At 38.0% G+C, this 26,949-nt stretch overlaps 1 protein-coding gene across 3 annotated transcripts in view; it reads left to right on the forward strand.

Moving 5' to 3' along the window:
• LOC137173377 (vasoactive intestinal polypeptide receptor 2-like) overlaps window positions 1–26,949 on the forward strand; it is a 46,891-nt gene that overhangs the window by 13,929 nt on the left and 6,013 nt on the right. For all 3 annotated transcript variants that reach the window (XM_067578184.1, XM_067578185.1, XM_067578186.1), the window contains 5 exons: window positions 912–1,019; window positions 7,768–7,865; window positions 22,614–22,711; window positions 23,416–23,566; window positions 24,888–25,038. In XM_067578184.1, the coding sequence (XP_067434285.1) occupies window positions 912–1,019; window positions 7,768–7,865; window positions 22,614–22,711; window positions 23,416–23,566; window positions 24,888–25,038 (606 nt within the window). The remainder of the gene's footprint in view (window positions 1–911; window positions 1,020–7,767; window positions 7,866–22,613; window positions 22,712–23,415; window positions 23,567–24,887; window positions 25,039–26,949) is intronic.

Genomic DNA, 26,949 nt, shown 5'->3' on the forward strand with positions numbered 1-26,949 from the left:
ATATTTTTTTCCCCAAATAGTCTTAAAACAACAGTCAGTTGCCAAAATGAACAGTGAAACATGTTTTTTCTTGCTGTAATCATTCCTCCTGTTCATACTGACCATTAGAAGATCCCTTCATAATGACCTTACAATGGAAGTGATGGGGGACAAAATCCGCAGTCCCTCTGTGCAAAAACATATTTAAAAGTTTATCTGAAGCTAATATGAAGCTTCAGCGTCCAAATGAGTCAAATCAAGTAGATATCTTTCAACGTTACAGTCTTTTTAGTGCCAAAGTTCCTCTTTTTGTTACTATACTTCCACCTGCAGCTCAACAGGGAAACACTGTCCGAGGAAACACAAAGAGGGAATTTGATGCTAAAAAGACTGTAAATGTGTCATATATCCACTTGATATGACTAACTCAGACTGCTGAAGCTGAATATAAGCTTCACGTCAACTTTTAAATGAATTTTTGTTTACCACTGAATGTAAATCCAAATGTAAAATGTGTTTTGGAGAGTTTCTCTCTCCCTCCATCTCCCTCTCTCAACCCAACCGGTCAAGGCCGCCCACCTTGAGCCCGGTTCTGCTCAGGGTTTCTTCCAATTAAAGGGCAGTTTTTCCTTGCTGCTGTCGCCGAGTGCTTGTTTATGGGGAAATGTTGGGTCTCTGTAAATTAAAGAGTACAGTCCAGACCTGCTCTATGTGAAAAGTGCCCTGAGATAACTTCTGTTGTGATTTGGTGATATATAAATAAAATAGACTTGATATGAGTTGAGAGTCTTTTATGTGACTTGATTTATAGCCTGGATGTTTATTCGGCAGCACGCATAGGATCAGTTGGTTAGAAACAAGTAGCTCAGCCAAACAGGAAGCTCTGACAAGTCTAAATTATGCCTCTAACGTGTGTGTGTGTGTTCGTCCAGGATGCCGCGGCGAGTGGGACAACTTCTTTTGTTGGCGGAACGCAGAAGTCAACGAGGTGATAACCCTCCCCTGCCCCTCCCCCGTCCAACTCTTGTTTGGAAAGAATGGTGAGCTTCATCTCAAACACACACACACTTCCTCCTCCGGCCCTTCGTCCAGCCATCCACAATGGACACACACACACACACTTACCCAGAATTAATTGTCATATGTGATGTAAACACTCATATCTGGGAATGTGGAAAAATCTATGCATGTTTAAGAAATTTGGGGAAGTTTGGGAATTTTTCAAATCTTGCTGCTAAACTGTGTTGTCACAGTGGATGTGGAAGGATTTGGGGTGTCATTTTGGTGCTTAATTACTCAAACTAGAACATTTTTACAGACATACGTATATGTGTTCTTTCTGTGATGTGCGTGTCTGAAGAGCTAACTGCTAACAACCTGCTAGGTGGTTGCTTACAATTCCTTTCTTCTGTCTTTTGTATCTCAAAATTAAATGTAACATGGGTCAGTAGTTAGGAAGTAAGAACATATAGTACTTGAAGACATATTGTGTGCTGGAACTATTATCATATCAATCAATTATCAATCATAGTCAATAATCATTTATTAAGCAAATATGCCAAGAATAAATCTGATGACAGTAAACTGAATATCTTTGGGTTTTGGACAAAATAAGACATTTAAAGAAGTAACCTTTGACTCTGGGAAATTATAAAGGACATTTTCACTGTTTTCCGACATTTTATAGACAAAACACCTAATCGATTAATTAAGAAAGTAATCAGGAGATTAATTGATGGTGAAAATAATCATTAGCTGCAGCTGTGGTACATATACCAACGGTAGTTGTAAGTTAAAGGTACAAATGCATTTTGCAGTGGTAGCCAATATATTGCTGATAAAAGAGTTTGTATGTCTTTAGTAGAGAGTAGTTGCCAAGGTGATCAACATGGTTGCTAGGAGGTACCTTGTTGGTTGCTAGGCTTTTCAAGGTTGTTGCTTCAGTAGATTATTACCAGTGTTTCTAACATGTTACAGTAATGTGATCAGTAACAAGTAGTGTAACGGATTACGATTTGATTTACATTACAGTTACTAATCCCAGTAACGCTCCATTACTATGGCAGTTCTTGGGTTGTCTTGTTTACCAGTAGTTTGATGGATGGTTGATATCAGTTCATCCTCAGTGGACAAACTGGTTCAGTAAGGTGGTGCAGGGGTTGGAGGTTTGATACCAAAAGAGGAGAAAAGCGACTCCAGAGTTGTCTTATTTACATGTTGAGTCTTCTTAGCTGGCTTGCTAATGTCAGCAAGGCTACGTTCAGGAATCAACCGAGCAAATGAACATAATATGAAGTGGTTGAATAGAAGTGGGAAAAAAATCTGTCCTGACTCATCCTGGTTTCATCCTGGCGCCTCTTCGTCCGTGAGACCCAACCAGAGATCCCCCCCCAACAACACCGCAGCTCTCCTTTTTATTTTCTCTTTCTTGTTCTCTCTCTCCTCTAAATCCTTACACACAAACACACATAACACCTATCCACACACACGATCATCTAGTTTTAAGCCACATTTTTATTTATTTATTTGAATTTTATGATTTTTGCTCATGTTGTTGTTGGGTTATTGTCTGGTTCTCTTGGCTTCTCCCGTTTATACTGTGTCATATGTGTTTTCATGTTAATCACTTATCTTATCTAAATTAATAAAAAAAAAAAAAGAATCAGCTGGTTTAGTTCAGAGTTGGAGACTGTGAGAACAATGTGTCTCCTTTCCTTTTTCAACACAGAAGATGAAACATCTGGCTGTGGAGGCTTTGACGTTGTTTATAGGCACCTTTGACAGAGCTAAAATGAGTAATATGTAATGTGTAAATGATCACATTTTTCAAGTAACTTGCCACATACTGGTTGTTATTAAGGTGTTTGTAGTGCTTTCATTCCCAGTGGATGATAAGTGTTTGCTAAGGCTTAGTAGGTTTTTTTTAGGGGGTTTGAATGGCTGCTAGCTTGTAGTTGCTTCTTTAGTTATTTTTTTGTCAGATTTGACTTTTGTATTCAGGTTTGAAATGTTTGTTTTTCTACTCCCGCTTTGAACATCATGTTCTGTTTGGTTTGAAGCTGGTCTTCAGATTCAGCTCCAGTTAGTTTGGATTTTCAGTTCAGACTGAAAGGCTACGATAATAATTATAATTCCAGTTATAACAGTTATAATTCCCTGCATGCATCTCTGTCCTGAACTGAACCAGCTGACTCCGTTCTGACTGTCGTGTCCGAACCTTCGACCTCGGCCAGACGCTTCCTTCCCTTCCAGCCGCTCGTTTCGCAAACTCTCGTCTTTCAGTCGACTCATTCGGCTCCATCCAACATGTTGATCACCTCTTATCCGTCTGCCTTTGATCGTCTCCGTCCTCTTTTATCTGTGCACATTACAAGCTGGCATGTCTTTCATCCCTCCTCCTCCTTTCCTTCCCTCTGCTTCCCTTTCCTCTCCCATCAGCCCCTTCTCTGACCTTGTCTTGACCTTCCTCACCTTCACTTTCACCGTCTGCACGCTTTCTCTCTTTAATCCATTTTTCTTTTTTATGAAAACTGAACCAATTTCCTAAAAGTTTTCTTACTTACAGAAAAAATATATTGAAATGGAAAAATATTTGTCTCAAGTTTGTCTTAAATGGCTCAAAAGAAGAGTTTTAATGCTAAACGGCTGAAATGTGTCTCTGATAAATGTTAAAATATCTAAAACGATTGTCAACCCTGCTTTGTCCTTGTGAATAATTTGCCTCATTATGGTATTTTCTTTGTTATTATAGTATGTTGTGACACAGAAAATGTTGTTTTTAGCACCTGTAAACCTATCAGGGTGCTCTATGATTATTACGTGCTGCAGTAAAATATACTCTAGTGCATTTCTACCAATTTGACCAGGACTTTCTTCAAAAGAAGCAACCATATTTTACAAAATATGTTATATAGCCTACAACTAATTCACTTTGTCAGATACATTTTTTATGGATTATGTTCACTGGCAGCATTTGTTTCACATCCAGATTAAATTTTAATGATCTGCCTTTGTGAAAAAATGGATTTTCTTTTCCATAATCTATGACAAATTATCCAACACGTAGCAATCTGATTGGTCAACTAGACATTTAGAACGTGCTCAAATCAGCATGACAGCACACCTCGCCATGCTCAAATGAAAAAAAAACCTCATCACTAAAAATATTACTCCGCCATTCATCAGAACTACAGACCGTGATGTCGCGTAAGAACAACAACAACAACAACAACAACAACAACATTTCTGGTTAGACGACTGGTGGTTGATTTGAACTGTGGAGACGTGTGAACTCGGCAAACTTGTTTTTTCTGTTGTCATTTTCAGCCGTAACTTAAACATTTGAAGATATGTAGATAAACACGGTGGTCCGACCTGTCTGACGTTTCTGCTGGGTTTAGCTGGGTAAAGCACACCCTCTGACTCCGACTCAGCAGTCACTGTTAGAATACAAAACCTTTGTGATTTTAGTGAAGGCTACTTTGGTTAATTTAGGGAAAGATTTTAGACTTTCTTTGTGTTGCCTAAACACAACCAATAAAAACATTAGTCATGCTTCAGTTAGTGGATGTTGTAGGGCGACAAATGAAATATAGTGACAGGTAACAGTTTGGAGATACTTTCATATAAAACATTTATTTGTAAAAATGCAATTCTGGTGGCGTCACATGTCCTACAAACATGTTTGCTACTGAAAATTAAATGTATATGAATGTTGTTTTTACGAGACACGGTTGAAGCTGACAGTGGAACATAAGGGCCTCTGTGTGGGGAAAAAAATAGAGTTTTAGAATAAAGTTGTAATTTTGAGCCTAATTAGCTAAATTCTATGAAAATATGTCATAATATTTCTAGATAGTTGTAATTTTACAAAAAACTCTACATGGTTATGGGATGAGTTGTAATATTTCACGAATAAGGCCTTGATTTTTGGGAGGAAAAAAGTTGTGGTGGTGTATAGCCTTAAGTTATGTTGAGAAAAAAAGTTATAGTTGTAAAATGTATCGAGAACTACAAAATATTTCATTCTATAAGAGTAAAGCTTGACCAACAGGAGCTGAACTCTGAAGAAAAATAACTCCTGAAGCGTTTATTTTTTCGTGTTTGTTGACTTGATCTCATCTGACAGAAACACATCTATATTTATATATTTTGTTACTCTGTTGTATTTTCAAAAGAACTAAAACTTTTGAAAGTTTTGTGATACTAAAGCTGTTGTCCTGCTTTCCTTCTTCATTTCTTTTGTCCTCCTGAACCTTTCCTCCCCTTCCTCCCATGTTTCTGTTTGATCCGTCTCTCCTCTCTCCTCCATCACCACCCTCTCTTCTCCCTCGCTTTCTTTCCTCCTCTTCGGGCTCTTTCTGTTAATGAGTCTAATTATTCGCGGGGCAGCTGACGGCATCTGGGCTGTCCGACTTTCTCTGTGATTTTCCTCCACAGCATCTGTCAGCGACCCGCCTCCCCCTCTCTCCCTCCCCCCCAGAGATGGAAAGGATTAGGCCGAGCCAGTTAACGGATGAGGCGCGTAATCAGCACAACACACCAGAGCAACTGCTGCTTTAACTTCAAAAGTCACTGACTGAGACCGTGAATATTAAATATTCTGTCTCTCCTGTCCGTCAGTTAAAACTGCTTGTTCTGTCTCTGCTGAGAGCTGTGAAGTATAGAGTAGAAACAGCAACTAGGTGTCAGTTTTTGTTATAAAAGCACAACAGTGAAACGCTGTTAATGGTGGAAATCAACGACTATGCACCTTGTTTCTGATGGGTTATTAATATCTAAATATTTAACACATTTTTACAGTGCATTTACAGATGTTAAGTGTAAAACGGCTATAATCCATATTTTTATTATAACAATGTATGTGAGCTGTCAGTGTGTAATGTGTTTGGCTTGTAGTGATGAACCTACAGAGAATTATCAGCGACTCTGCAGCTCCTCTCGGCTTTACGGAGCTTTATAGTGAGTTTCAGCTTGTTGTTTATCTGTCCGGCTGCAACTTTACTGTTCTGGTTCACTCTCAGCGTCTCTCATAGCGTCATTTTCAGAGAAAAAGCTGTTACAGTTAGCTGTAGACTAGCTGGTGAACATAGTGGAGCATTTAGCAGCTAAAGAGCCAGATTTTTCCCTCAGGAGTTGGTGGAGACCAAAAACAGAGCTAAAAGAGAGTGAATATTGGACTTATATTCACCAGGTGGACAGAAACACGACTCCACATGAATGATAATGTTGCTCCGTAACTGCTGGATGTGGAAATAAGCAACTGTTTGCTAACATGTTCAACATATCAACTTAAAAGCTGATGATGAGTCAGTGGACAAGTGGATAAAAAATCAGTTATTGTAGGTTTAAAGATGATTTATTTGTTGTCTTGGTTGGTTGTTTCTTGAGATTTTATACTGACTGTATCATGTGAAGGAGGTGATCAGATACCTTTTATTAGAGAGTCAACAGTGGTAATAATTTTACATAAAAGGTGTTTATTCAGACATGTGAAATTACTGTCACATTTACATGACAAGGTGTATGTCTTTTTTCACTGTATTTACATCTGTATATTTTACAGGATAAACTCCAGTAAATTAAAAAAGTATTCCAGCACACACCAGGATACCAGGATTGACACTATTTTATAAACGGATTACATTAAAAAAACAAAAGGAGCAAACTACGCGTTTCACACGCTGCTTCCTCAGATTCCCTCTGAGTGAATGTAATGAAGCAAATAGTGTCTGGAATACTTTTAAGAGTTCAACTCAGTTAATGTGAACAAACTGTCCGCCGGCCAACAGGCTCATTAGTAAACACATTGTAGAGAACAAATCAATTGTATTTACAACAAGACAGTTTAGAAACGAAATCTGTTACAACTGCTGCCAACAGTTGAGGACTTCCAATATTCCAGTCTGCTGCTATGCTTCCTCTTTATTTATACCAACATTTCTACTTAATAGGTTCACAGCTGTAACTCATCAACTTAAGACTACTTCATTTCCAGTTCAGACGGTGGATACGTCGCCTCTATCTGCATGAATAAAGACTGAGTAGCCAGAGTCGTCAGCTGTGACTGTTTTGGGTGACGACTAGAAGTTTTAATCAAGCTATTTAACATTTTTTTAGCCACGTTAGCGGTGCAGTGTGGCTCTAATGCTGCGTTCACAACATGTTGACAGGAGAACCTTCTGTTATTCTGTCATGTATGGCGATGTATCACACTTTATTCCAAGACTGAAACAAGCCAAGACACCAAATCAATGGAAATTAAGCCTAAATTAGCCATTTTTTGTGTAGGATTTTGGTTGAAACTAGATAAGAACAATGTGAAGCTCCTTTTTAATTGTCTGAATCAACTGTGTTAGTGTTAATATTATTATATTTATCCCATTTTGTCCTTTTGATTCAGACAACAACACAGCTTTTCCTCTGGTGCAACTCTCACAGCCACCAGCGGTCATAATCTAGAGCTGCAACTAATGATGTTTTCCCAATTAATCTTTTTATCACTTGGACGAAAATAGTGAAAAATGCCCAAAGCACACGCTGAGATATTCAGATTGTTTGATTTGTTCGCCCAACAGATAAGAAAATATTTAAGTTATTATCACAGATGAATAATATTTACATTTGAAGCTGGAACCGGTGAATTTTCTGGCATTTTTGCCTGAACGAATGACTCAAACGACTATTTAACTAACTGACTAATAGTTTCAGCTCTGGAGGATTGTAAGAATATAAATATATATGATATAAATCTATCTGTTTGTTTGTTTGTCTGTCTGTCTGTCTCAGGTCACCTCAGCAGGAACTGTACAGAGCGAGGTTGGTCGGATGTTTACCCCGTCGTCAACCTCGTCTGCTGGTCAAACATCACAGACGAACCCCACGAGGTGAGTCCCCATCCCCCGCTTTCCTGCAGGAGATGTATATGCATGTGTCTGTGGGTGCAGATACTAGATGGTGGTGATGATGAAGAATGTATGCGTGATACAGAAGTGTTGTGTGTGTGTTTGTTTGTGAGCTAGAAAGGAAAAGGTTCATGGTCTGATCAGATTGTAGCTGCTGAGAAAAACCCCTCATTACCTTATGTAAGAGGAAGTTGTGAGAAATGTGCAAAAGAAGGTCAGATGGTGGTTAATCGACCCTCCACAAGTGATGACATCTCAAAATTGACTAGTTGGTGTCACTGCAAAAAGAAAAGGTGATGCTGTGTTTTATAAGTTCTGTCATTTGAGTTAATTTTAGGGCCGCAACTAACAGTTAATCTGTTGTTTCTCCGTTAATCAGTTCATGGTTTGGTAAAAGATGCCTTGTCACAGTTTCCTATAACCCACAGTAAAGTCTTCAAATTGCAACTGTAACCAAATATATTATTACAAACATATATATATATATATATATATATATATGTGTGTGTGTGTGTGTGTGTATATATTAGATATACTATAAGTAAAGGTTGAATTAATCCATATTCAATTTACAATCACAGTTTGCTTAAAGAAGCAACAAATCCTCACATTTGAACCAGCAAATGCTTGAAAAATGACTTAAATGATTCGCTGATTATTGATTAATTGCCTAATTGTTTTTGTTCCAGTAATTTGGTTATAATTAAAGGGAAATACTCGCTCATTTATTTTGTTTTTTTTACCAGGAAACAAGAAAATTAAATAGTCTTATAAGATATAAATGCTTCTTTATTCAGATTCATCTCTTCTCTGGGTAAATATGAATTTATTGTCGAAACTATATTTTCCATATTTGTTGCATTAACAGTTGTATTCATGCCTGTAATTCACAGCTACGCATACAGGCCGACTTTGCATGTTGAGCTGATCTGCTGTTTGAAGACCAAACTGATGGTTTTAGGACCTTTCTTGTGATTATCAGTGTGCTTCAGGAGCTTTAGGCTTTCTTGATTTAAAGTCATTTTTTAACATTTTTGTTCAGAGTTGAAAGGATTTAGAGCAATAATCTATAAAGGCTAAGCACAAGCTTTGATACCACAATGGTTTCCTTTTGTGTTCCTTTTGTGAAGAAGCCTACGTGTGAATTCCCTTGTAGCAGAGGAGAAAGTGCTTGATATGCAGTTTGTGGTGCACAGACCTTGTTTCAGTGATCTGGTTTAAAAAAGGGTCGACCACAGACTAGTTTATCTGTCTGTAATGTCTGTGTGTGCTGCAGAAAGAAAAACACAGAAGCTTTAGCTAAAAAACTGTCATAAATGCCTCTTTTCTTGTGCAAAACAATGTGCATATGACATTTAATAAGACACACAAGTTATTAACAATCAATTACAAAGCGTGACGTAATTTTATAAAGAGTAGAGTCTCTAAACAAGCTGTCAACAATAAAGAGAACAACATCGCGTGAAGCCGTCCGCCATTGTTGTTATCGTGGTTGTGTTTCTTCTTCTTCCAATGAAACGCTGCACTACTACCACCATCTGTTTTGTCATTGATATATCAGTGTTTTTACAAAGCTCAGTTTTCCTCGTACACGCTACGACGCCAAGCCTGCATTTTCAGATTTACACACTCAAGGGAGCTGTTTTGGAAAAGCTTCATTTTCAGGGGAGAAAAACGCCGTTTTAGTTCAGACAGAGGGCCAAAATAGACGATTACAAATAGTCATCTTAGTGTGGACATAGTCTTACTGACTCTGGATGAGGCTAAAACCAAAAACAAATCAATCTCTTTGAAGAGGAGCTGACTAACCTTCTTGAGGCCAATCAAACAAAATACTCTCGTTAAAACTAACTCTGATCTTTATCTGTATTGCTTTCTATCCCTGACGCAGCTTTTCATGATCACTGATAAATTTCAGGTTACTTTCAACATCGCCGCTCACACACGCTGTGGTAAAACGAAAAGCTGATTTCATATCAGCGTAGTGTGTCAGCGTCCCTGTGTGTGTGTGTGTTTATCTGTTCGTAGAAGACACTCTGACAGAGATAAACGAAGAGGAAGGTTAGATATGTGGACGGAGAAGGGGGGGAGAGGTTTTTTTGGCTGACAGATCTCTGACCTGCAGCCGATCTCACAGCTCTCTCCTCAGACCTCCGTGAAATCATCCGTCTCCTTCATCGTATCCTGAGTGTGTTTGTGTGCATCTGAAGTGTGTGTTTATACACCTAAAGATAAGGGAAGCGCTGCTCTTCAGGGTCAGGATTGTGAACTGTGGTCACTTTTGAGAAATTTACTTCGCATCTCGAACTGAAAAAGGTTTGGATGCAGGTATCTGAGAAGAACTGAGCAGAGCAGATGTGTCTTTGAGGGACAAGAAAGAAAAATAGATAAGAGGAGGAATGTTTTTATGTTTTTATGATGATCAGACTCTGCTTGAATTGAAGATTTGTCTGTTTTTCCTCTTAACAAAAAAATGACACTAAAGTTTGTGTCTTTATTGGGTGAAAGTGCCAAAGTTATTACCACAAATTCAGTGGAAATGATTGTGCATATATTTGTAGAGAGAAATACAAGAGTGACTGTGCTGTCATAGCAGGATTATATATAGTAAGAGACATTTAATGAAGAATAGGCAGCTGAAAATAACTGAATCATGACCCTTTTCTTCATTATATTCCCAGGAAGTAAACTCAGGAACTAAACTAGTGATTAAAAGTCCCTGTCGGGCATTCCTGTTTGAATTTCCAAACCATCTGAGGAGCCGGGTAGATCATGAGAAATTTAAATGCGGTTTGAAACAACAGCACAGAGTCGTCCAGCGTCCTTTGTATTTACTGTTGCGTGACTCTGATGTTTGAGTCACTGAATGAATGAAAAGGAGAAATCATCTTGTCACTCTCTTCTCTTTTTCTCTCGCTCTCACTCAAGCGGTGAAATCAACTTCTGAAAAAGAGAAATTTGTGCACCAGCACTAAATACATAAATACATAATACAGTATATATATATCCATTCGTCCATCTTTTACATTATACAGTATTGTGCAAAAGTTTTATGCATTTTAGATTTTTCTCCATGATGCAACATCGTCAGGGAGGCGTCTGATTGGTCCCAAATTCATTCTGCAGCAAGACAACGAGCCAAAAAGACTTATCTTCATCAGCGAGAAGAACAAGGAGTCCGGCAACAGATGGTCTCTGATCTCAACATCATGGAATCAGTCTGACATTAACATGAAGAGACACAAGCAGCTGAGACGATGAAATCCACAGAAGAACAGTGGCAACTTCTCCAAAATGCAGGAACAACCGACCTGCCGAGTTTCCAAATTTATTTGTCATTCCAACCACATCCATATAGATTTACACATACAGTAGAACAAATTTCTCAGGACCAGAGTGCAAAACATGGACTAACACACCTAGAAACACACAAGGATAATTAAAAGACCCAATAAAAAGCAGCACAGTGCTATGTTAACAAAATGCATGGTTTACAAAATAAATAAAGCCTAAACAGATAATATAAAATATGAGAGAATATAGCAGCCCAGTGTTTCCTCTAATAAAAGACTCAACAGGTTAAAGTGGTAATATATTGTACTGGATGTGCAGTGCAACGGTCTTATGGTCTGAGGGAAGAAGCTGTTGCACATTCTGGTTGTTTGATTTTATGGAGCCTCATCTGGCAGGTGATCAAACAGTCCATGAGAGGGTGGGGGGAGGCGTAGGGGGAGTCGTTTACAATACAGAGGCCTTTCTTTCTGCATCTGCCCTGATAAATGACCTGACTGGAGGGGAGCGAGACCTCAATGACCTTGTCAGCCATCCTCACGACTCGCTGCGAGGTCTTCCGGTCAGATGCGCTTCAACTGACGTACCAGGAAGTGATGCTGGCAACGGTGCCCCCGACACATCCTCCGCTGAGCTCTCTCGGTTGAGGTGTTCAGGGACCAGGAGAGATCCTCAGTGGAGCCGCTGATATAAAGTGTTAGCTGGTCGGCCTTTGCAGGTGAACCGAGGAGAACTGCTGCTGTTTTAAAGGCGAAGCTGCTCACAGCAGATATTGATTTGATTTAAGTTTCTTCTGTTTACTTCTTTTACTTTTAGAGGCTAAAACTTTTGCACCGTTCTGTAGTTTTTTGGTTTTTTTGACAAAACTTAAATCATTTTGTCATCTTTTTTTATTCAAATGTTACCTGTTATTTTGATTTAGTCTTGTTTTTGTTGCAGAAACGCGGCGTAAACAACCATTTTTCATGAGTTTTCATTGATGACGTTGATGCTGTCGTCTCTCTGAGGGCATCAGACAAGAAAAAAGACTGTTTATTGGCAGAAATACAGCCCAGGAACCATAACCTGAGCTGGGTTACTTCAGTCGAAATGCAAGTAAAGTTCACAAGTCCCTAAAAAAAAAAAAAAAGAAAGAACCTGTGTTGGAAAAGAGCCATCAGTTGCATTTGTACTAAACCTTCAAACAGTATGTATCTTTTGTGAAGACCTGCGGCGAGACACTGGCTTAAACGGCACTCTCTGCTCTCTAATCCGCCCTCGTCTGTTCCCATATCTGCTTCTTCACAAGATGAAGGTGAAGTGGAGAGATTTTTTTTTTTTTTTACCCCTCAGCCAACTCTTCAGAGGATTAGGAAGCAGAATGGCACAGCTGAATATCTTCCTCTGTGAATGTTGCAGGTGGTTGCAGAGTAAAAAAGGGGCCACCTCCTACAGTTTGCCCTTTTCACTGTGTTATCTGTCGACTGCGTCGGTGTGTATTTATGTGTGTTTGTGCCCCGAAGCATCCTGTGTGATGCCACGGAGCTTATTTTCTGACCTTCTACGTTATTGCTTGTGTTCACGGCTGCATTCCAGGAGCCTTTGGTTTATACTGAGCTTTAAACAAGTGAGTAACATGCAGGTTTAAGAGAATATCCGGAACCATTATTGTGTTCATGCCACACACTCCTCCTGCTCTCTGTGACTTACTTTTTACTTTACGGTCTTGTTCTGTAAATTACAAAGACGTAGAAGTGCATTCATCTGTCTCTCAATACTTTCTAGACTTATCTCAGCTCCGAGCACATGATGTAAATCTTTAAAAACAGCTCACAAATATATAGTTTCATTTAAAAAAAAAAAAAGGCTCAGTAATATCCTAAAACGACTGGTCGCTGTAGTTTTTAACAAACAAACATACAGGATTAAACTGTGCATTTGTTGGGGACTACTTTCAGCGGCAGATGAATCCACATTTGGGGCTCTAGTGAGTATTTCTGGCAGCAGGATGTGTAGGATTGAGTCAAAATAAACTACAGTGTGTGTGTCACCCAGTACGACAGTGTGACTCATTAACGACTTTTTAATAGTTTTTTTTTTTTAACAACAACGGAGGTATGAAGATATATCAGGCTTTGGATACACACACAATTATTGTCAGTAGGATCATCCAGTTCGATTCACCAGGCAAGTCTACAGACAAACAAACTTATCTACGTGAAAAAGAAAAGGTTCCTTTTGTGGTAAAAACATTTATATTAAATTTGTGGCACAAATGCAAAAGAAAGACTGGACAAGATTGCCCTCATTGTCTAAAAGGGTTGATCCATCATATTATTATTATCAGTCATAATAATGTCAGTATAACAGGAAGAGAGTTTGGTTTAACAAGTCAGATTTACAACAACAGTGTTGGAATATGTGCAGTAAATGACTGTAGCAGTGAAATAAGACCATGAAGAAACCATGTGAGGTCCAAACATCTGTATCTGTATCTCTGTAGTGTCAAAATGTTCAAACAAACAAGTTAAATGAAGAAAAATCAATAAAAAAAATGATTAATGTCTCTGAAAGAGCAGAGAAAAATTGGCTGAAGCGATGTTTGAATTATAAAACGCTTCAAACTCTCAAAAAGTCAAACTGTGTATCCAACTATCATGAAATTTAACAAGGTCTTAAAAACTCTTCAGGTCTTAAAACGCTTCATCTTGCATCTAAAACTGCTCTACGACGGGTACGTGTGTGTATATTTTTCCTTTTCCTTTCTTTTCAACATGTCTGTCACATCCTTGTTTATAGTATCTATATTTTCTCATCGCTGGACTGTTTTTCTTTTGCTGCGTGTGTGTAAACATGCTCACATATGGCTGCTGCAGATGTTTGCTGCAGTTTTCAAGCCTTGTTTTGGTAAATGGATATATGCGTTCTGCAAATTTGTTTTTCTTATCCTCCACACGTATGATAGTAAAGATAACAATCTAATACCTTTGATAAAACTGTAACTGTGACTCACACCGAGATGACGTGACCCACGAATACATAATTTGCCTTCCTGAAGCTGCTGATATTGTAGAGATTAACTGTAACACAGAAAACAGATAAGGGGGCAGTTTGTGCAATATTGCCTTGTATAGAAACATATGCCAGACTGATAAACATTCTCATATAAACTATAACGGTATGTGCAGGAACTTGGCTCAAACTGGAGCTGCATTCTCACAGATGACATATTTAGATGCACGTATAAAAACAGTTTGAGTTTTTAAAAAACGGGCGACTGGAGTCGGATTGTTTGCAAGAATCACTCGTATAAAAACAGATTCCAAGCCAAGATTTGTGGCTTTGATATAGAAGACCGGTCGCACGAGTCGTGACTTTCCTCACAAGGGGGGAGAATCAATCATAATGTATTCATATCTGGTTATTTTAAATAAAATATAATGTGATTTTATCCACATCGTCCACTGCAGTGTTTTATATTCTCCGTTGTTTGAGTCTATGATTGATACCTGTGGAATCAGATGAAGTGCTGAAATTATCCAAGTTGTTGTTGCTGTTTTCTGTTTTCTGTCATAGTAAAGTTACTATATTTGAGTATTAGACTGTTGGGAAATCGGAAAAACAACTGACATGTTGTTCAATATTGAAAAGAATCATTAGTTGCAACTAAAATCAGATGTTTGTTGAGTTTTGTTTTTAACTGATGTTGAAATTTTGAATCTATCACAAGAAACTTTACTGAAACTGTTCAGACACAACAAATCAAGTCACTACAATAAAAAAAATAGGAGAAAAAGTAGAGAAACAGAAAATTATAATGTCTTAATCTGAATTAATTTGTAGCTTTGGAATCATCATCATCATCATCATGGATGCCAGTTTAGTGAGAGTTGTTTTTTTTTTAGATTTTATGATTTTTATTGGCATATTTTGGTGCAGCAGCTTCTATATTTCAGATTGTTTCTGCAGCTCTCTGTCCAGCATCATGCAGTGTTGCAGCTGACGGTGTAACATCACCTGCTGTCGGCTGTAATATTCTCTCCTCTAATACCTCTGTGACTGTCACATGACCCCTCTGACATCAGTCACGGAGCGCTTTGCTTTTTTTTTTTTTGGATCTAACTCGACATCAAAGCTCTTTATTTCTGTCACAGTGCAGCAGCCGCTCTGATGGATTCATGTTTTCTAATAGTTTCAGCTCCTGACACTGATCCATGTGTCTGCTGGTTTCTGACCGCGAGGATCTGAGTCGACTTACTTTAAATGGTTTTGCTTGTTTTTGTTTAGTTGCAAAGCTTAAAACAGTGTAGCAAACAGGGATAAACAAAAAACAAAGAGAAGGTGAGTAACCCAGACGAGAGACTGATACACATAACAGCAGAACATAAAGATGAGTTTGAACAGTCCTGATACCCACAGACAGAGACACACAGCTGGTTCCTGATCCTCTCCAGAGCCCCTCAGGTGTGTGGGACTCCCGCTCTCAGACTCTCAGTGAAGCTTCTATTTGTTTCCTGTTGAAGAGACGGAGGTTTTCCGTCTGGAAAACATTCTGCTGAGACCAGACGTCACCGCTGGCACTCACAACTCACACCGCAGAGAGAGACACACACACACAGCAGATACAGCTGATTGTCTTCATCATCACACTTGACTAGTTTTCAACAGACTTTCAACAGACAAGACAGGATGCCATTTAGTGATCTTGGATTTATAAAGTTCTATCTTTAACTTGAGTGGTTTTAAAGAGGCTTTTTATCATTTTTATACCTTTATGATGTCAGATGTCACATGTTAAACACGGTAAAAGATCCAAAACTTGAGGTGGACGTATGTAAAACTGCTCTCTGCGAGTCAAAAGACGTCAGATTGTTCACACATTCCCACAAACAGCCGTCTGTTCTGTCATCTTTGTCGCTGAGTTTGTTCACGTTGATCAGATTCAGGCTCCAACATGTTGAGAAGTTTCCATTTTAAGTGAAGAACAGGGAAAAGAAGTGAAATCCGACTACTATAGTTTGTTTATGTATCCTCTGGAGCTGGCAGAAGCTTCCTGAAGTCGACCAATCAGAAGAGAGCGGGCTCATCGGGAGGGGGGGGGGGTCTCGTCCATAAAAACCTCCACCAGCAGACACAGGAGCAGCTTCTGGAAAGAAGCTATTAAATAGCTGAACAGTGCTGTTATCTCTCATATATATTTCATATGCATCCGACCTCCACTGTTATGTAATTTAATTATTTATTGCACATGTCACATTTAATTCTTGCACTGTCCATATTATCTTTGTACAGACATTATATATTTAAAGTTTTATATCCCATTTCAAAACTATTATTATTACATTCTGTAAATAGATTTTAAGTTTTAAATTTTTAATTTAATTTCAGCACTTTTAGTACCTGTGTACTTTGTTAATTTTAATATTTCATTACATACTTATATATATATTCTTATATGTGACGTTTGTGGACAAATTCTTTGTACGCTTACATATTTGGCTGATAAACAGATTCTGATTCTGAAAAGAGACAACAGCTAAAACAACCCTGTTTCAGACAGAGGCTGAACTGATGGGCTGCATGAAGGGTCATTATAAGATAAATAATGAGTGTTTAACTGTGAATCATGTGAAGATGTTCCAGTAGAGCCCCAGAATGTAAATACAGAGCTGGAAATGTGCAGAATACGTCCACTTTAACTCAGTTTTTGTTCATCTTTTGAACTATAAGTTTGTATCTGCTAAATCTTTAGAGAAAACAAAGTAAACAAAGTCAGCGTTTGAACTACTGAATGTATTTATGATATTTAAGATATTTTGGCACAAACGTTTAGCTGCATGTTTTAAATTAAGACATAAAAATATTAATTTTTGACTGACAGATTTTAAATGATAATACAGTTCATAAAGTTGTCTGAACAATGCAATTAAAGACTATAACAAAAAACTATTTTCTCTATTATTATTATTATTTTTAATTGTGCATAAATCATGACCTTAAAATTCACATGATTAACTCCTTTAACTCACTGAAGCGACAACCAATCACCTTCATTTTTACTCCCTCGTGTTTCCCTTCAACAGAAAGCACAGACTTATTTTCTGCTCCACTCAAGAACTTCAAATTAAACGGAGGAAAAGCTGTTTGTTGCAGGCTGTCGAGAGCAGATATAACAGTAAAGCTGCCAACTTTAATGAGAAGAACGAGGCGAGGGAAACACACCACTCAGGAACTGAACTGCAGTAATTTGTCTGTAAAGTGGCAACGTGAGAAAATAACTTAACACAAATTGGAGCCGAGAATGTAAATTATTGACTCGGCGCTAAACACACCTGCAAGCTTCAGGATTGTGGGAGATGAAAGACGACGCCGTCACGCTACAGTACGTTCAAACATCACACGTCGTTTGTCTTGTCTATTTTACACAGAACATCAGTTCACATAACAAACCTCTGTCAAACGTCTCCGACACGCTGGAAAATCCACCTGTTTGTCTCCCAACGATTCTCCTGGTAGCTGCAGTTTATGAAAACATGGATGAAGAGAAACTTCATCATCTGTAGCTTTTCTTTTCTGATAGAAAACTATAAATAAATAAATATTTAAAATGATTCCACACAGGAAAGGTGTTGCAGTAGGTTTCCAGGCTTTAGTAGTAAACTCGATTTTAATATTTGATATATTTTGTACGTTGTGTCACAGCCCTCATACATGAAACTTATTAAAATATTGATCAATATTGATAAAATTTTGGCAATAAACAGCATCTGCATGTTCATATTGTGAGAAATCTTCATCCTTTAATGAGGTAATTCTTCATATGGCACCAGATCATAAAGTCATGGCCATTAAATCAGTTGGTGATTATTTAATTAACAGAAAGAAAATAAATTACAGTCTGAAGAGCATTTTGGTTTGATGAATACTTCTGACTGATGGCTGAAATATTCCAAATTAATCAGCCTTGTGAACTGCATTTTTCCAGCATCACAGTAGCGGAGAGTTTCAGTTTGTTGGTGATTTGATCCTAATTAACTTGATGCTTTTAAAAGTTTGTTGTATTTTTCCAGGTTTTAATGACTTCCTCTAATATTTCTCAGCCTGAGGAGCTGCTGTACTTTTAGTGCTAAAATGTTTTGTGTATTATTCTTAGACTAAAAACTTTCTCACGTTAGGAATGGCTCCCAGTCGGTGTTCTGGTTCATCCCAGAGGTGTTGGATTGTTGTCAGGACTCATCAGTCAAATTCTTCCACATCGAACTGGGAAAACCATTTCTTCATGGAGCTGGCTTTGTTCACATGTTGAAACAGGAAAGAAGCACACTATCATCTAAAATATCATTATGAGATGTAGCATTAAGACTTTCCTTCATTAGAACTAAGAGACCAAGTCCAAACCATGAAAGTAAGAAGTCTGACTGCTCTGTTTTTATCTTAATGGATTGTGCTTTTAATCGTATTTTAACCTAAATTTGCAAATAATTGTGTTAGCAACTAGTAGCTCCACCTTGTGGCCAGCTGTTGTATTGATTGCGTTTTAGCTAATAACTTATTACCATGAGGCACATTCCTCCCTCCTGGGTGTGTGTGATCAATATATTGAAACGTGATGCCAACAGCGCCACCATATGGTCAGTTATGAAGCACTTTGCTCATGTAACTCCCCGGGACACGCTAAGCATATTCAAACATGGTAACACCAACATCTTGTGTAAGTGATTCAACTGCAGATGATTTTTGGTGGCATATTCGCACGAAAACCCCCAACAGTCCTGCAAAATTTGATGGTCTTTCACTTGTAGGCGGTGCTACATTACAATAATTAAAAAGTTACTATGCCGATAAAGATCTATCAGAACAGAATTTTGTGAGTATGTGCAATTGAAATATTGGAATAGTTTACATGGTTTTGATCACTGGAGTCTCTGTGAGATTTTGAATTTTGTGAAGTGAAACATCTTGCTGTAAATCTTTCAGCAGCTGGACCTGCAAGCAGCAGCTGCAGCAGCTGTCAGCAATCACACACATTATCTTTAGATATTTTAGTTGTCTTCTAGTTTGAAATACTGACAGAGATCCATGGCTACGATGCCACACAGAGACAAATATGGTTCACGCTCCTCTAATCTCGGTCATGACTCTGGAGCAGAATATAAAGGCAGCCCACCAGATTTAGACTTCTATCACGGCCAGAGAGCTGCTAAAGTTCAACATCGCTTTAATTCTCTGATGTCAGAGAGGAAGACAGAAAGGGCGAGCGAGCGAGCCAAAGTTTATGGATGGAGATGTGTTTGGACATAGAAGGCAGTGTGGCTGCAGCAGACCAGAGCCAGCAGGTCATCAGCTCCCAGCCAGCGGGCCTGAGAATCAAACTCAGGAATGAGACTCCGATGCCAGGCTGTGACTGTCTGTCTAGCCTCAGATACAGTGGTGAAAGAAACCCTTGACTGAAGTGAAAGTGGCGATGTCCACCACAGTCCATGTGGACTTGATGGATGGTGGATTTGGACGGCAAACGTCCCAGAAACTTGGCCGTTAAGTCCACGAGTCCGCAAGTGTAGTAAAGTCTGGACATCTGGATTCGAATCTGCTCACGTCACACCCACACAGTCCTGATGAACTTTTCATAAACAGTAACTTAGGATGTTTTTTTTTCAAACCTTGCATGTTTTATAATGGATATTTAATGTTATAGAGAAATACCTCCACATTTACAGGTGCTTTATGTAAAAGTTAAGAAATATACTGAATCAAAATTAAAAAGGAATCATTATCTAGAAGAACATCATCAAGACTGACAGAAAGCAGGAAGAAAAGACTAAAGCAGGAAGAAAAGGTGAGGAAAATAGAAGAAAGGAGCAAAGGAAGTAAAGAAAGATGGAAAGAAATAAGAAAACATGGACGTGCAAAAACAAAACAAAGCAAAGAGGAAAGGAGAAAAGAAATACTGAAACATGGACAGAGCAAAAGAAAAGAAGACAGAAAGAAGAAGAAGACAAATGAAAGTGGGCGTGGAGGGACGAAGGGAGTGAAATAAGACAAGAAAGATGAAGACACAGAAATGTAGAAAGTCTCCAAACATGGAAATCTTTACATGAAACACCAGACAGCGTCTCAAGATGATACTTAAGTACAACAGCTGGATAAGTGGATGTTCAAGACTTTCCACTTGTGTGTGTCTGTGTTATTTTTATATGAATTTGTTAATTTGTACGTGTAAGTGATGTGTTATTGTGACTGTAAAGCTGCTTGTTTACATGCATTTAAACGTGTGTTTAACAGTATGTGAAAAGGCTCATGTGTGTCTAAATGTATATATGTTCTGTGTGTGTCCAGTTAATTGCCAGATGGTGTGTCATACATGGGGAATGTTGTTTATAGATGATGGGAGAGCGATGAACGCCAGGCACCGACGTTCTCACACACACACACACACACACACACACACACAGACACACACACATCTTCACGGTCCAGATCCGCTGCTGTGTGTCAAGCTTAAGAGTCTGAGGAGCGTTAGTGATTTTTTTTAAACAGACTAGATTCTGACCACGCTCTTATTCTTAAAGATCTTCTCCACTCTAAAAACAAAACAACAACAAAAAATAACAGAAGCTCTTCAGTCAGGATGATGTTTTTCTTTTTCTACTCTACTTTTTCTCTATGATCAGAATTTGTTAAAAAAAAAAAAAAATCAGTTCAGAGATCATTAATTACTCAAATAAACATACAAATAAATGCTTAAATAGATAAAGTTCTTTATTTATCCCCAAAGGGAAATTTCAGTGTTTCAGCAGCTATCACATAAATGACAAAAACAACACAAGTAGCTCACAAAAACACACACAATGAGTTGTGTGTGTGTGTGTGTGTGAATGAACAAAAATATATACAAATATCACTACACTAAATAAAACTAGAAATGCATTTCCTGCAGAAAATGCTGAGAGCTGAAATAACTTGCAAAGCATTGCTGCAAATACAACACACTTGTTCAGCATCCCCATCAGTATAACTTGCAGAATTCGGTTACCATGGTATATTATGTTTAAGAGATATAGCAGTTAATAAGTAGTATGGTGGTGCTTCACTCATGACCACAGGGTGGAGCTGTTGGTGTCATGATTCAGTATGTGGTGCAGATTCTCATGGAGAACCTCTGTACCAAGTTTCATTTTATTAAACACAACAGAAGTGCAGAAATATCATCTTATAATGTTACTTTATTTTGGGTAGAATTGTATCAAATGTTATACACTTGTGCAGTTCGGCTTTATGTGCAACATTCCCAAATTTAGTTGCAATCCAATTTAGGATCGAAGAGTTCTGACCCATTACAGGCATCATCCACACCTTCAAAAGTTTGGCAACCAATTACAGACAAACAGCAAGTGATAACCTGAAATGAGTTTTGTTCAGGGTCACCTAAATATGGTATTTACCAAGTTTGGTGAAGATGAGATGAAATATGTGCCAACAGAGGCAAAAAATCCTAAAAGGTGGATATTATTTCCAGGTGTAAATGGATGTGGCCTCTATCAGTGGAATCAGCATTATGTAAGGAACACACTGTGCAAATATTGTTTTAATACATGGGTCATGAGTTACATAAAACATGTAATAATTGACCACATGGTGGCGCTATTGGTCCCATGTTTTAAGTTGTTTTAGTTTTTGAGACACCACCTTGTAAACATTCCTCCCACAGACTTCCTTTCATAGACTCTGTGTTTCTGGGGTTTTTGTGTTTTTGGGGTTTTTGGTTTTGTTTGACGCAGATGAGAGATTGTAGTGTTGTTTGGGTGTTTGAGTTGTATTCATGTTTGTTCTGTGGTGGTTCTATGCAGGTCGGTTTATTATGAAGAGTTTTGGGGTTTATATGTTCCTGTTCTTGCTTCGTCCATCTTCACACCTACTCTGTATCATAAATAAACCTTTGAAGGACAATAGTGTGAATGTGTATATTTTGAGCATATATAATATAATATAATATAATAATATAATAAATATTTGATACATTGGGACCTGTTGGGCCTGCGGGACATGAGTATAATGTTACATCTTTATTTATTAATTTATTGTTTGGTTTTAAGAAGTTAAATTGACTTTATGAAAATAAAAATCTAATTATGTTTAAATTTAAAAAGCAGAAAGCAGCGCCTCCTTGTGGCTTTCATTTCCTGCCTTCATCGAAAGTGCGACTGCAAACCAGATTATATTTATATTTCCTTTATATATGTATACACTGATTTATATATTTTGAACAAATAATAACTTACCAGAACTGCTTTTGTTAAATATCATCAATAGAAACGAACTTAATTCAACAAATGATGATTCAATCAAGTAAAATAAAAAATATACAATAACAAGGCTCAGATTCCACATTTAATGATTCTTATTCTACATTTAATATTTAATTGATCTTATTTAATGTATTTCCTGTGTTTGTGTGTCCAGCTGGTCTTCTACAGGGTGGTAAAGATTCTGTCTACTCTGGGTCACAGCTTGTCCTTCATCACTCTGCTCACCAGCACCATCATCATCTGTTTGTTCAGGTAAACACATAACACTCACCTTTCCACCCGCCCACCAGTCACACAACCACACCAGTTAAACCAGTGAGTCGAGTCTTTAAAGTGTGTGTGTGGAGGGAAGATGGGAAACTCAATGTGGACAATGTTTTTGAATGCTCCTGTTCTTCTTACTGCGTATGTTTTATCCCTGTGTAATTGTACTTATATTAGTCTTTTTCTATCTATGTATCTACAAGATACATATATTTCTCCTCCAGATGAAGTTAAATGCAGACTTTACCTCTGTAAGTCTTGTATTTCTATGCAGAAAAATCAATTTTAATAAACATTCACGACAATAGACGACATTGTGCGTGCAAACATCTGACATTTACTGACAAACATATCAGTATTTGTCTGCAGAATATGCAGAAATAACTCTAGATATATTAACTGAGGTTATATTTAGGATAACTCTGCATATATAATATAAACCTATACGCTACATGCTCCTCGGGGTGATAACAGTTTGTTGTAGAAATGTGGGAGACTGATGAACGCTGCAGCTCGGCCTGGATCGGCTCCAGCTGTTCACTCGGCTGCTATCAGTGTGTTTAGATACCACATCCATCACTGGATTGATTCACACTCTGACACCGTCTGTAAACACACTTCTTAACATTCTTCTGTGTGTGTGTGTGTGTGTGTGTGTGTGTGTGTGTGTGTGTCTGTGTGTGTGTGTGTAGGAGGCTCCATTGCACGAGGAACTACATCCATCTGAACTTGTTTGTGTCGTTCATGCTGCGAGCCGTGACCGTGCTGACTAAAGACACTCTGCTCTTCTCAGACGACTTCCCCGATGAAGAAAACACAGACTGCGGCACTCAACCCTCACTGGTGACCTGACACACAAACACACACACACACACTTTTACTTTTACTATATTTAAAAGGACTTTTACCGTAAACTTTTCTATTACTGTTGAAGTTCTCATACAATATGATGGGTATAGTTCCTGAAAACACAATTATCCAAAGCTTGATATAGCTTATTACTCTGTGCTGTAGACCTTGTGCAAAAACTCTGCAAACTCTTCCTACATTTACAAAGAGTTTGGACGCATTAGTTTGTTGAGAAGTGGCTTCATAGACTAATACTATCTTTAGGAAAATTAAAAGGTCAAGAGATTGTAGCACAACAAGCTAGTGAAGCCACGTTCCCGCACATGCTCAGTGGCGTCTGCCTTACACAGAGCTATTATCCAGAGACTGAAAACATGATCGCTGTTATTAGTCTTTGGAGCCGTTTCTAAACAAACTAACATAACCAAATTCTTCATGATGAAGGAACATGTCACCCAGCGCAGCGGTGTGACTCACTGACGTGTTTTTAATAGTTAGTTATAGGAAAACAACGTGCCAACGTCAACGGCGCAGAGGAATAAGATACATCAGGCTTTGGATACACATATTATACAATACTAGATAGATAGATATATAGATTCTTTATTGTCCTTCAAGGAAATTTGTTGCCACATTCTGTACAGAGCCTTACATGAATACATAGATACATAAATACAGAACACATCCACAACATGTCTACATGAAAGACATCCATACAGGATACATCCACATTCATAGATGCACGTATACACAAGTTACAGATTTGTTGACAATATGAAAAATGTAAAAAATTGCAGCCATATCATTTATTGTTTTAGTTGTAAACTTTTTAGTCAGTTGCTCCACCACTTTGGTCTACATTCATGTTCCCCAGAGGATCAATACTGATTTTGGTGACCCTCTGACCTTTCCTTTAGTGCCACCAGCAGGTCAAAGTTTTCCCTCATTCTGTGATATTTCTCAACATCCTCTGGATAGATTGGAGCAAAGTTTGGTACAAACATTCATGATTCCCAGATGATTTATTTTATGGTGATCCTCCTCCAGAAATCACTCATATATGGACAGAATGATGTTGAATTAAACATGGAGTCAGTCATCTTCTTGAACTCTTCATTAAATTAATCTGTTGAATAATTAGTTCCTAGAAGGGCACAAAAAACACATGAACACAACATAATGTATAAATATAAAAACATCAGATAAATACAAAAGAAAACAGAATATACAAGTTAAAACTATTTAAACAGACCGTCCTATTTCACGTCACTACATTCAGCTTGAACTGTTGTAATAAATGATGTTGTTGTTTCAGGTGGGCTGTAAGGCCAGTCTGGTGTTCTTCAACTGCTTCGTCATGGCCAACTTCTTCTGGTTGTTGGTGGAGGGTCTCTACCTGCACACACTGCTGCTCGTCATCCACAACTACTCCATCCGCCTGTCCATGTACATGCTCATCGGCTGGGGTAGGACGCCAACCTGGCTCTTATTTGTTCTTAGTTTTGGTCATCATCCCTAAACATTTCCCCCCCACCAAGTTAAAACCTTCTGCACTGAGGCGGGTAGGACTTTGGCAGCAGGTCAGTCAATTTTATTTTAATTTCTGATTGAGAAGTTTTCAAAGATACCAAATATACCAGGCTGAATTTTGAGGAAATGTGTATAAAATGAGTGGAATAAATTTCTTTTCCAACCTTAAAACTTGAAACAAAAAAGAAAAAAGATGTTATAACTGAAATTTGGAGATGCAGTGACTTGACGACATCTCGTCTTTCTCAAAAATATGAAATTGTACAAATGTCTGAATTCATGAAGTAACTTTCACATATTTTGCAATGACAAATAGCAATGCACACTGCTGATATTGGCTATGATGTAAAATTGTGCAGAGAAGTAAGAAGATATTTAGCCAGTTTAGTGTTGACTTGAATAAAAATGATCTGAAAACATGAGCGAGGAGGTCAGATTACTGGACTTAAAGCAGCACATAAACTGTACTGATTGTCACCAGAGTTTTCTCTCTTTCCTAAATGACATACAGTAACCTCTTAACATCCACCAGGTCACCAGTTACCTGCTTATGCCAGTTGTAAGCAGCTTAGCATCACGCAGTAATGACCAATAGGCACAATTTGGCCTCTTTGAGATGTTTTGGAGAGGTTTGGGGAGACCAGTGACACCACAAACTAAAAACTCTGTAGCTCCGATAAAGGTTAGACCTAGAGGTCTGGGATTTTATACAGATGTGGTTGACCAGATGTAGAAGGTATGTGGTGACTTGCATAGTTCTGGCATAAAGCATGTCCTAGTTATTGTTATTCAAAATATGACTCATTATAGACAAGGACCAAAACCACTTTTTTGAGCCATATTTGAACTGATGTGCTAAACAAGCACCTTTCCAGAAACTAGAAGAAGTCACCTTTCAAATGAAGTCTAATACATTCTGGCCTTTCAGTTCTTCTGTTATAAGCTTTTCCATTTGGGTATGCCAACGTTTTTTTTAAAAAAGGGTGGATGTCAAGAGGCTGCTTTGTCAGTGTGTAATGTGTTGGTTGTGGCTCGTAGTGATGAACCTACAGAGAATTATCAGCGACTCTGCAGCTCCTCTCGGCTTTACGGAGCTTTATAGTGAGTTTCAGCGCATTGTTTATCTGTCCGGCTACAACTTTACTGTTCTGGTTCACTCTCAGCGCTCTCATAGCGTCATTTTCAGAGAAAAAGCTGTAATCTTATACAGGATTGCACAATGAAATGCAGTTGTAGCCTTTCAACTCTACACGCACAGAAAATGCATTAACAAATATTAAAATATTTTTAATTAGAATAGAATAAAACAATAAAATTGTCAATAAAATAGTGCAAAGTATATAAAAGCATGACTAAAAGAAGAAATAAAAAAACACAATTCAGTTATATATACAGTATACATACAAATAGCATATATATATATATATATATATATATATATATACCCATACACTCAAAGTTCTTACAATATGTGCAAAATCAATGTAATATGCAAGTTATAGTGGAAAAAACTTGAGGTAGTAGTAGGAGGGAGCCATATATCAATATATATCAATCAAAATATCTTAAATCTATAAGCATGTTGTCAATTTAAACTCACAATTCAGCCCATTTCATCATTTTTGCACAACATTTCTTGCAAAAAACTTCAACCCAACACTCACATGTCGACGCCCACATACAGTACAGACAGAGCAACAGACAGAGCGACGAACAGTGCGTCACGCTGGTGAAGTGGACCAGTGTACAGTATTTAAAGAAAAGCCGGGTCATAAACAGTCTCTTGGCCTCTGCGTTCGCTCAGTTCCGTTCTGCCTCAGCCGCTGCCATGTGACACCTCCTTCCAC

The sequence above is a fragment of the Thunnus thynnus genome, chromosome 21, assembly GCF_963924715.1.
Source record: "Thunnus thynnus chromosome 21, fThuThy2.1, whole genome shotgun sequence".
Lineage (NCBI taxonomy): Eukaryota > Metazoa > Chordata > Actinopteri > Scombriformes > Scombridae > Thunnus > Thunnus thynnus.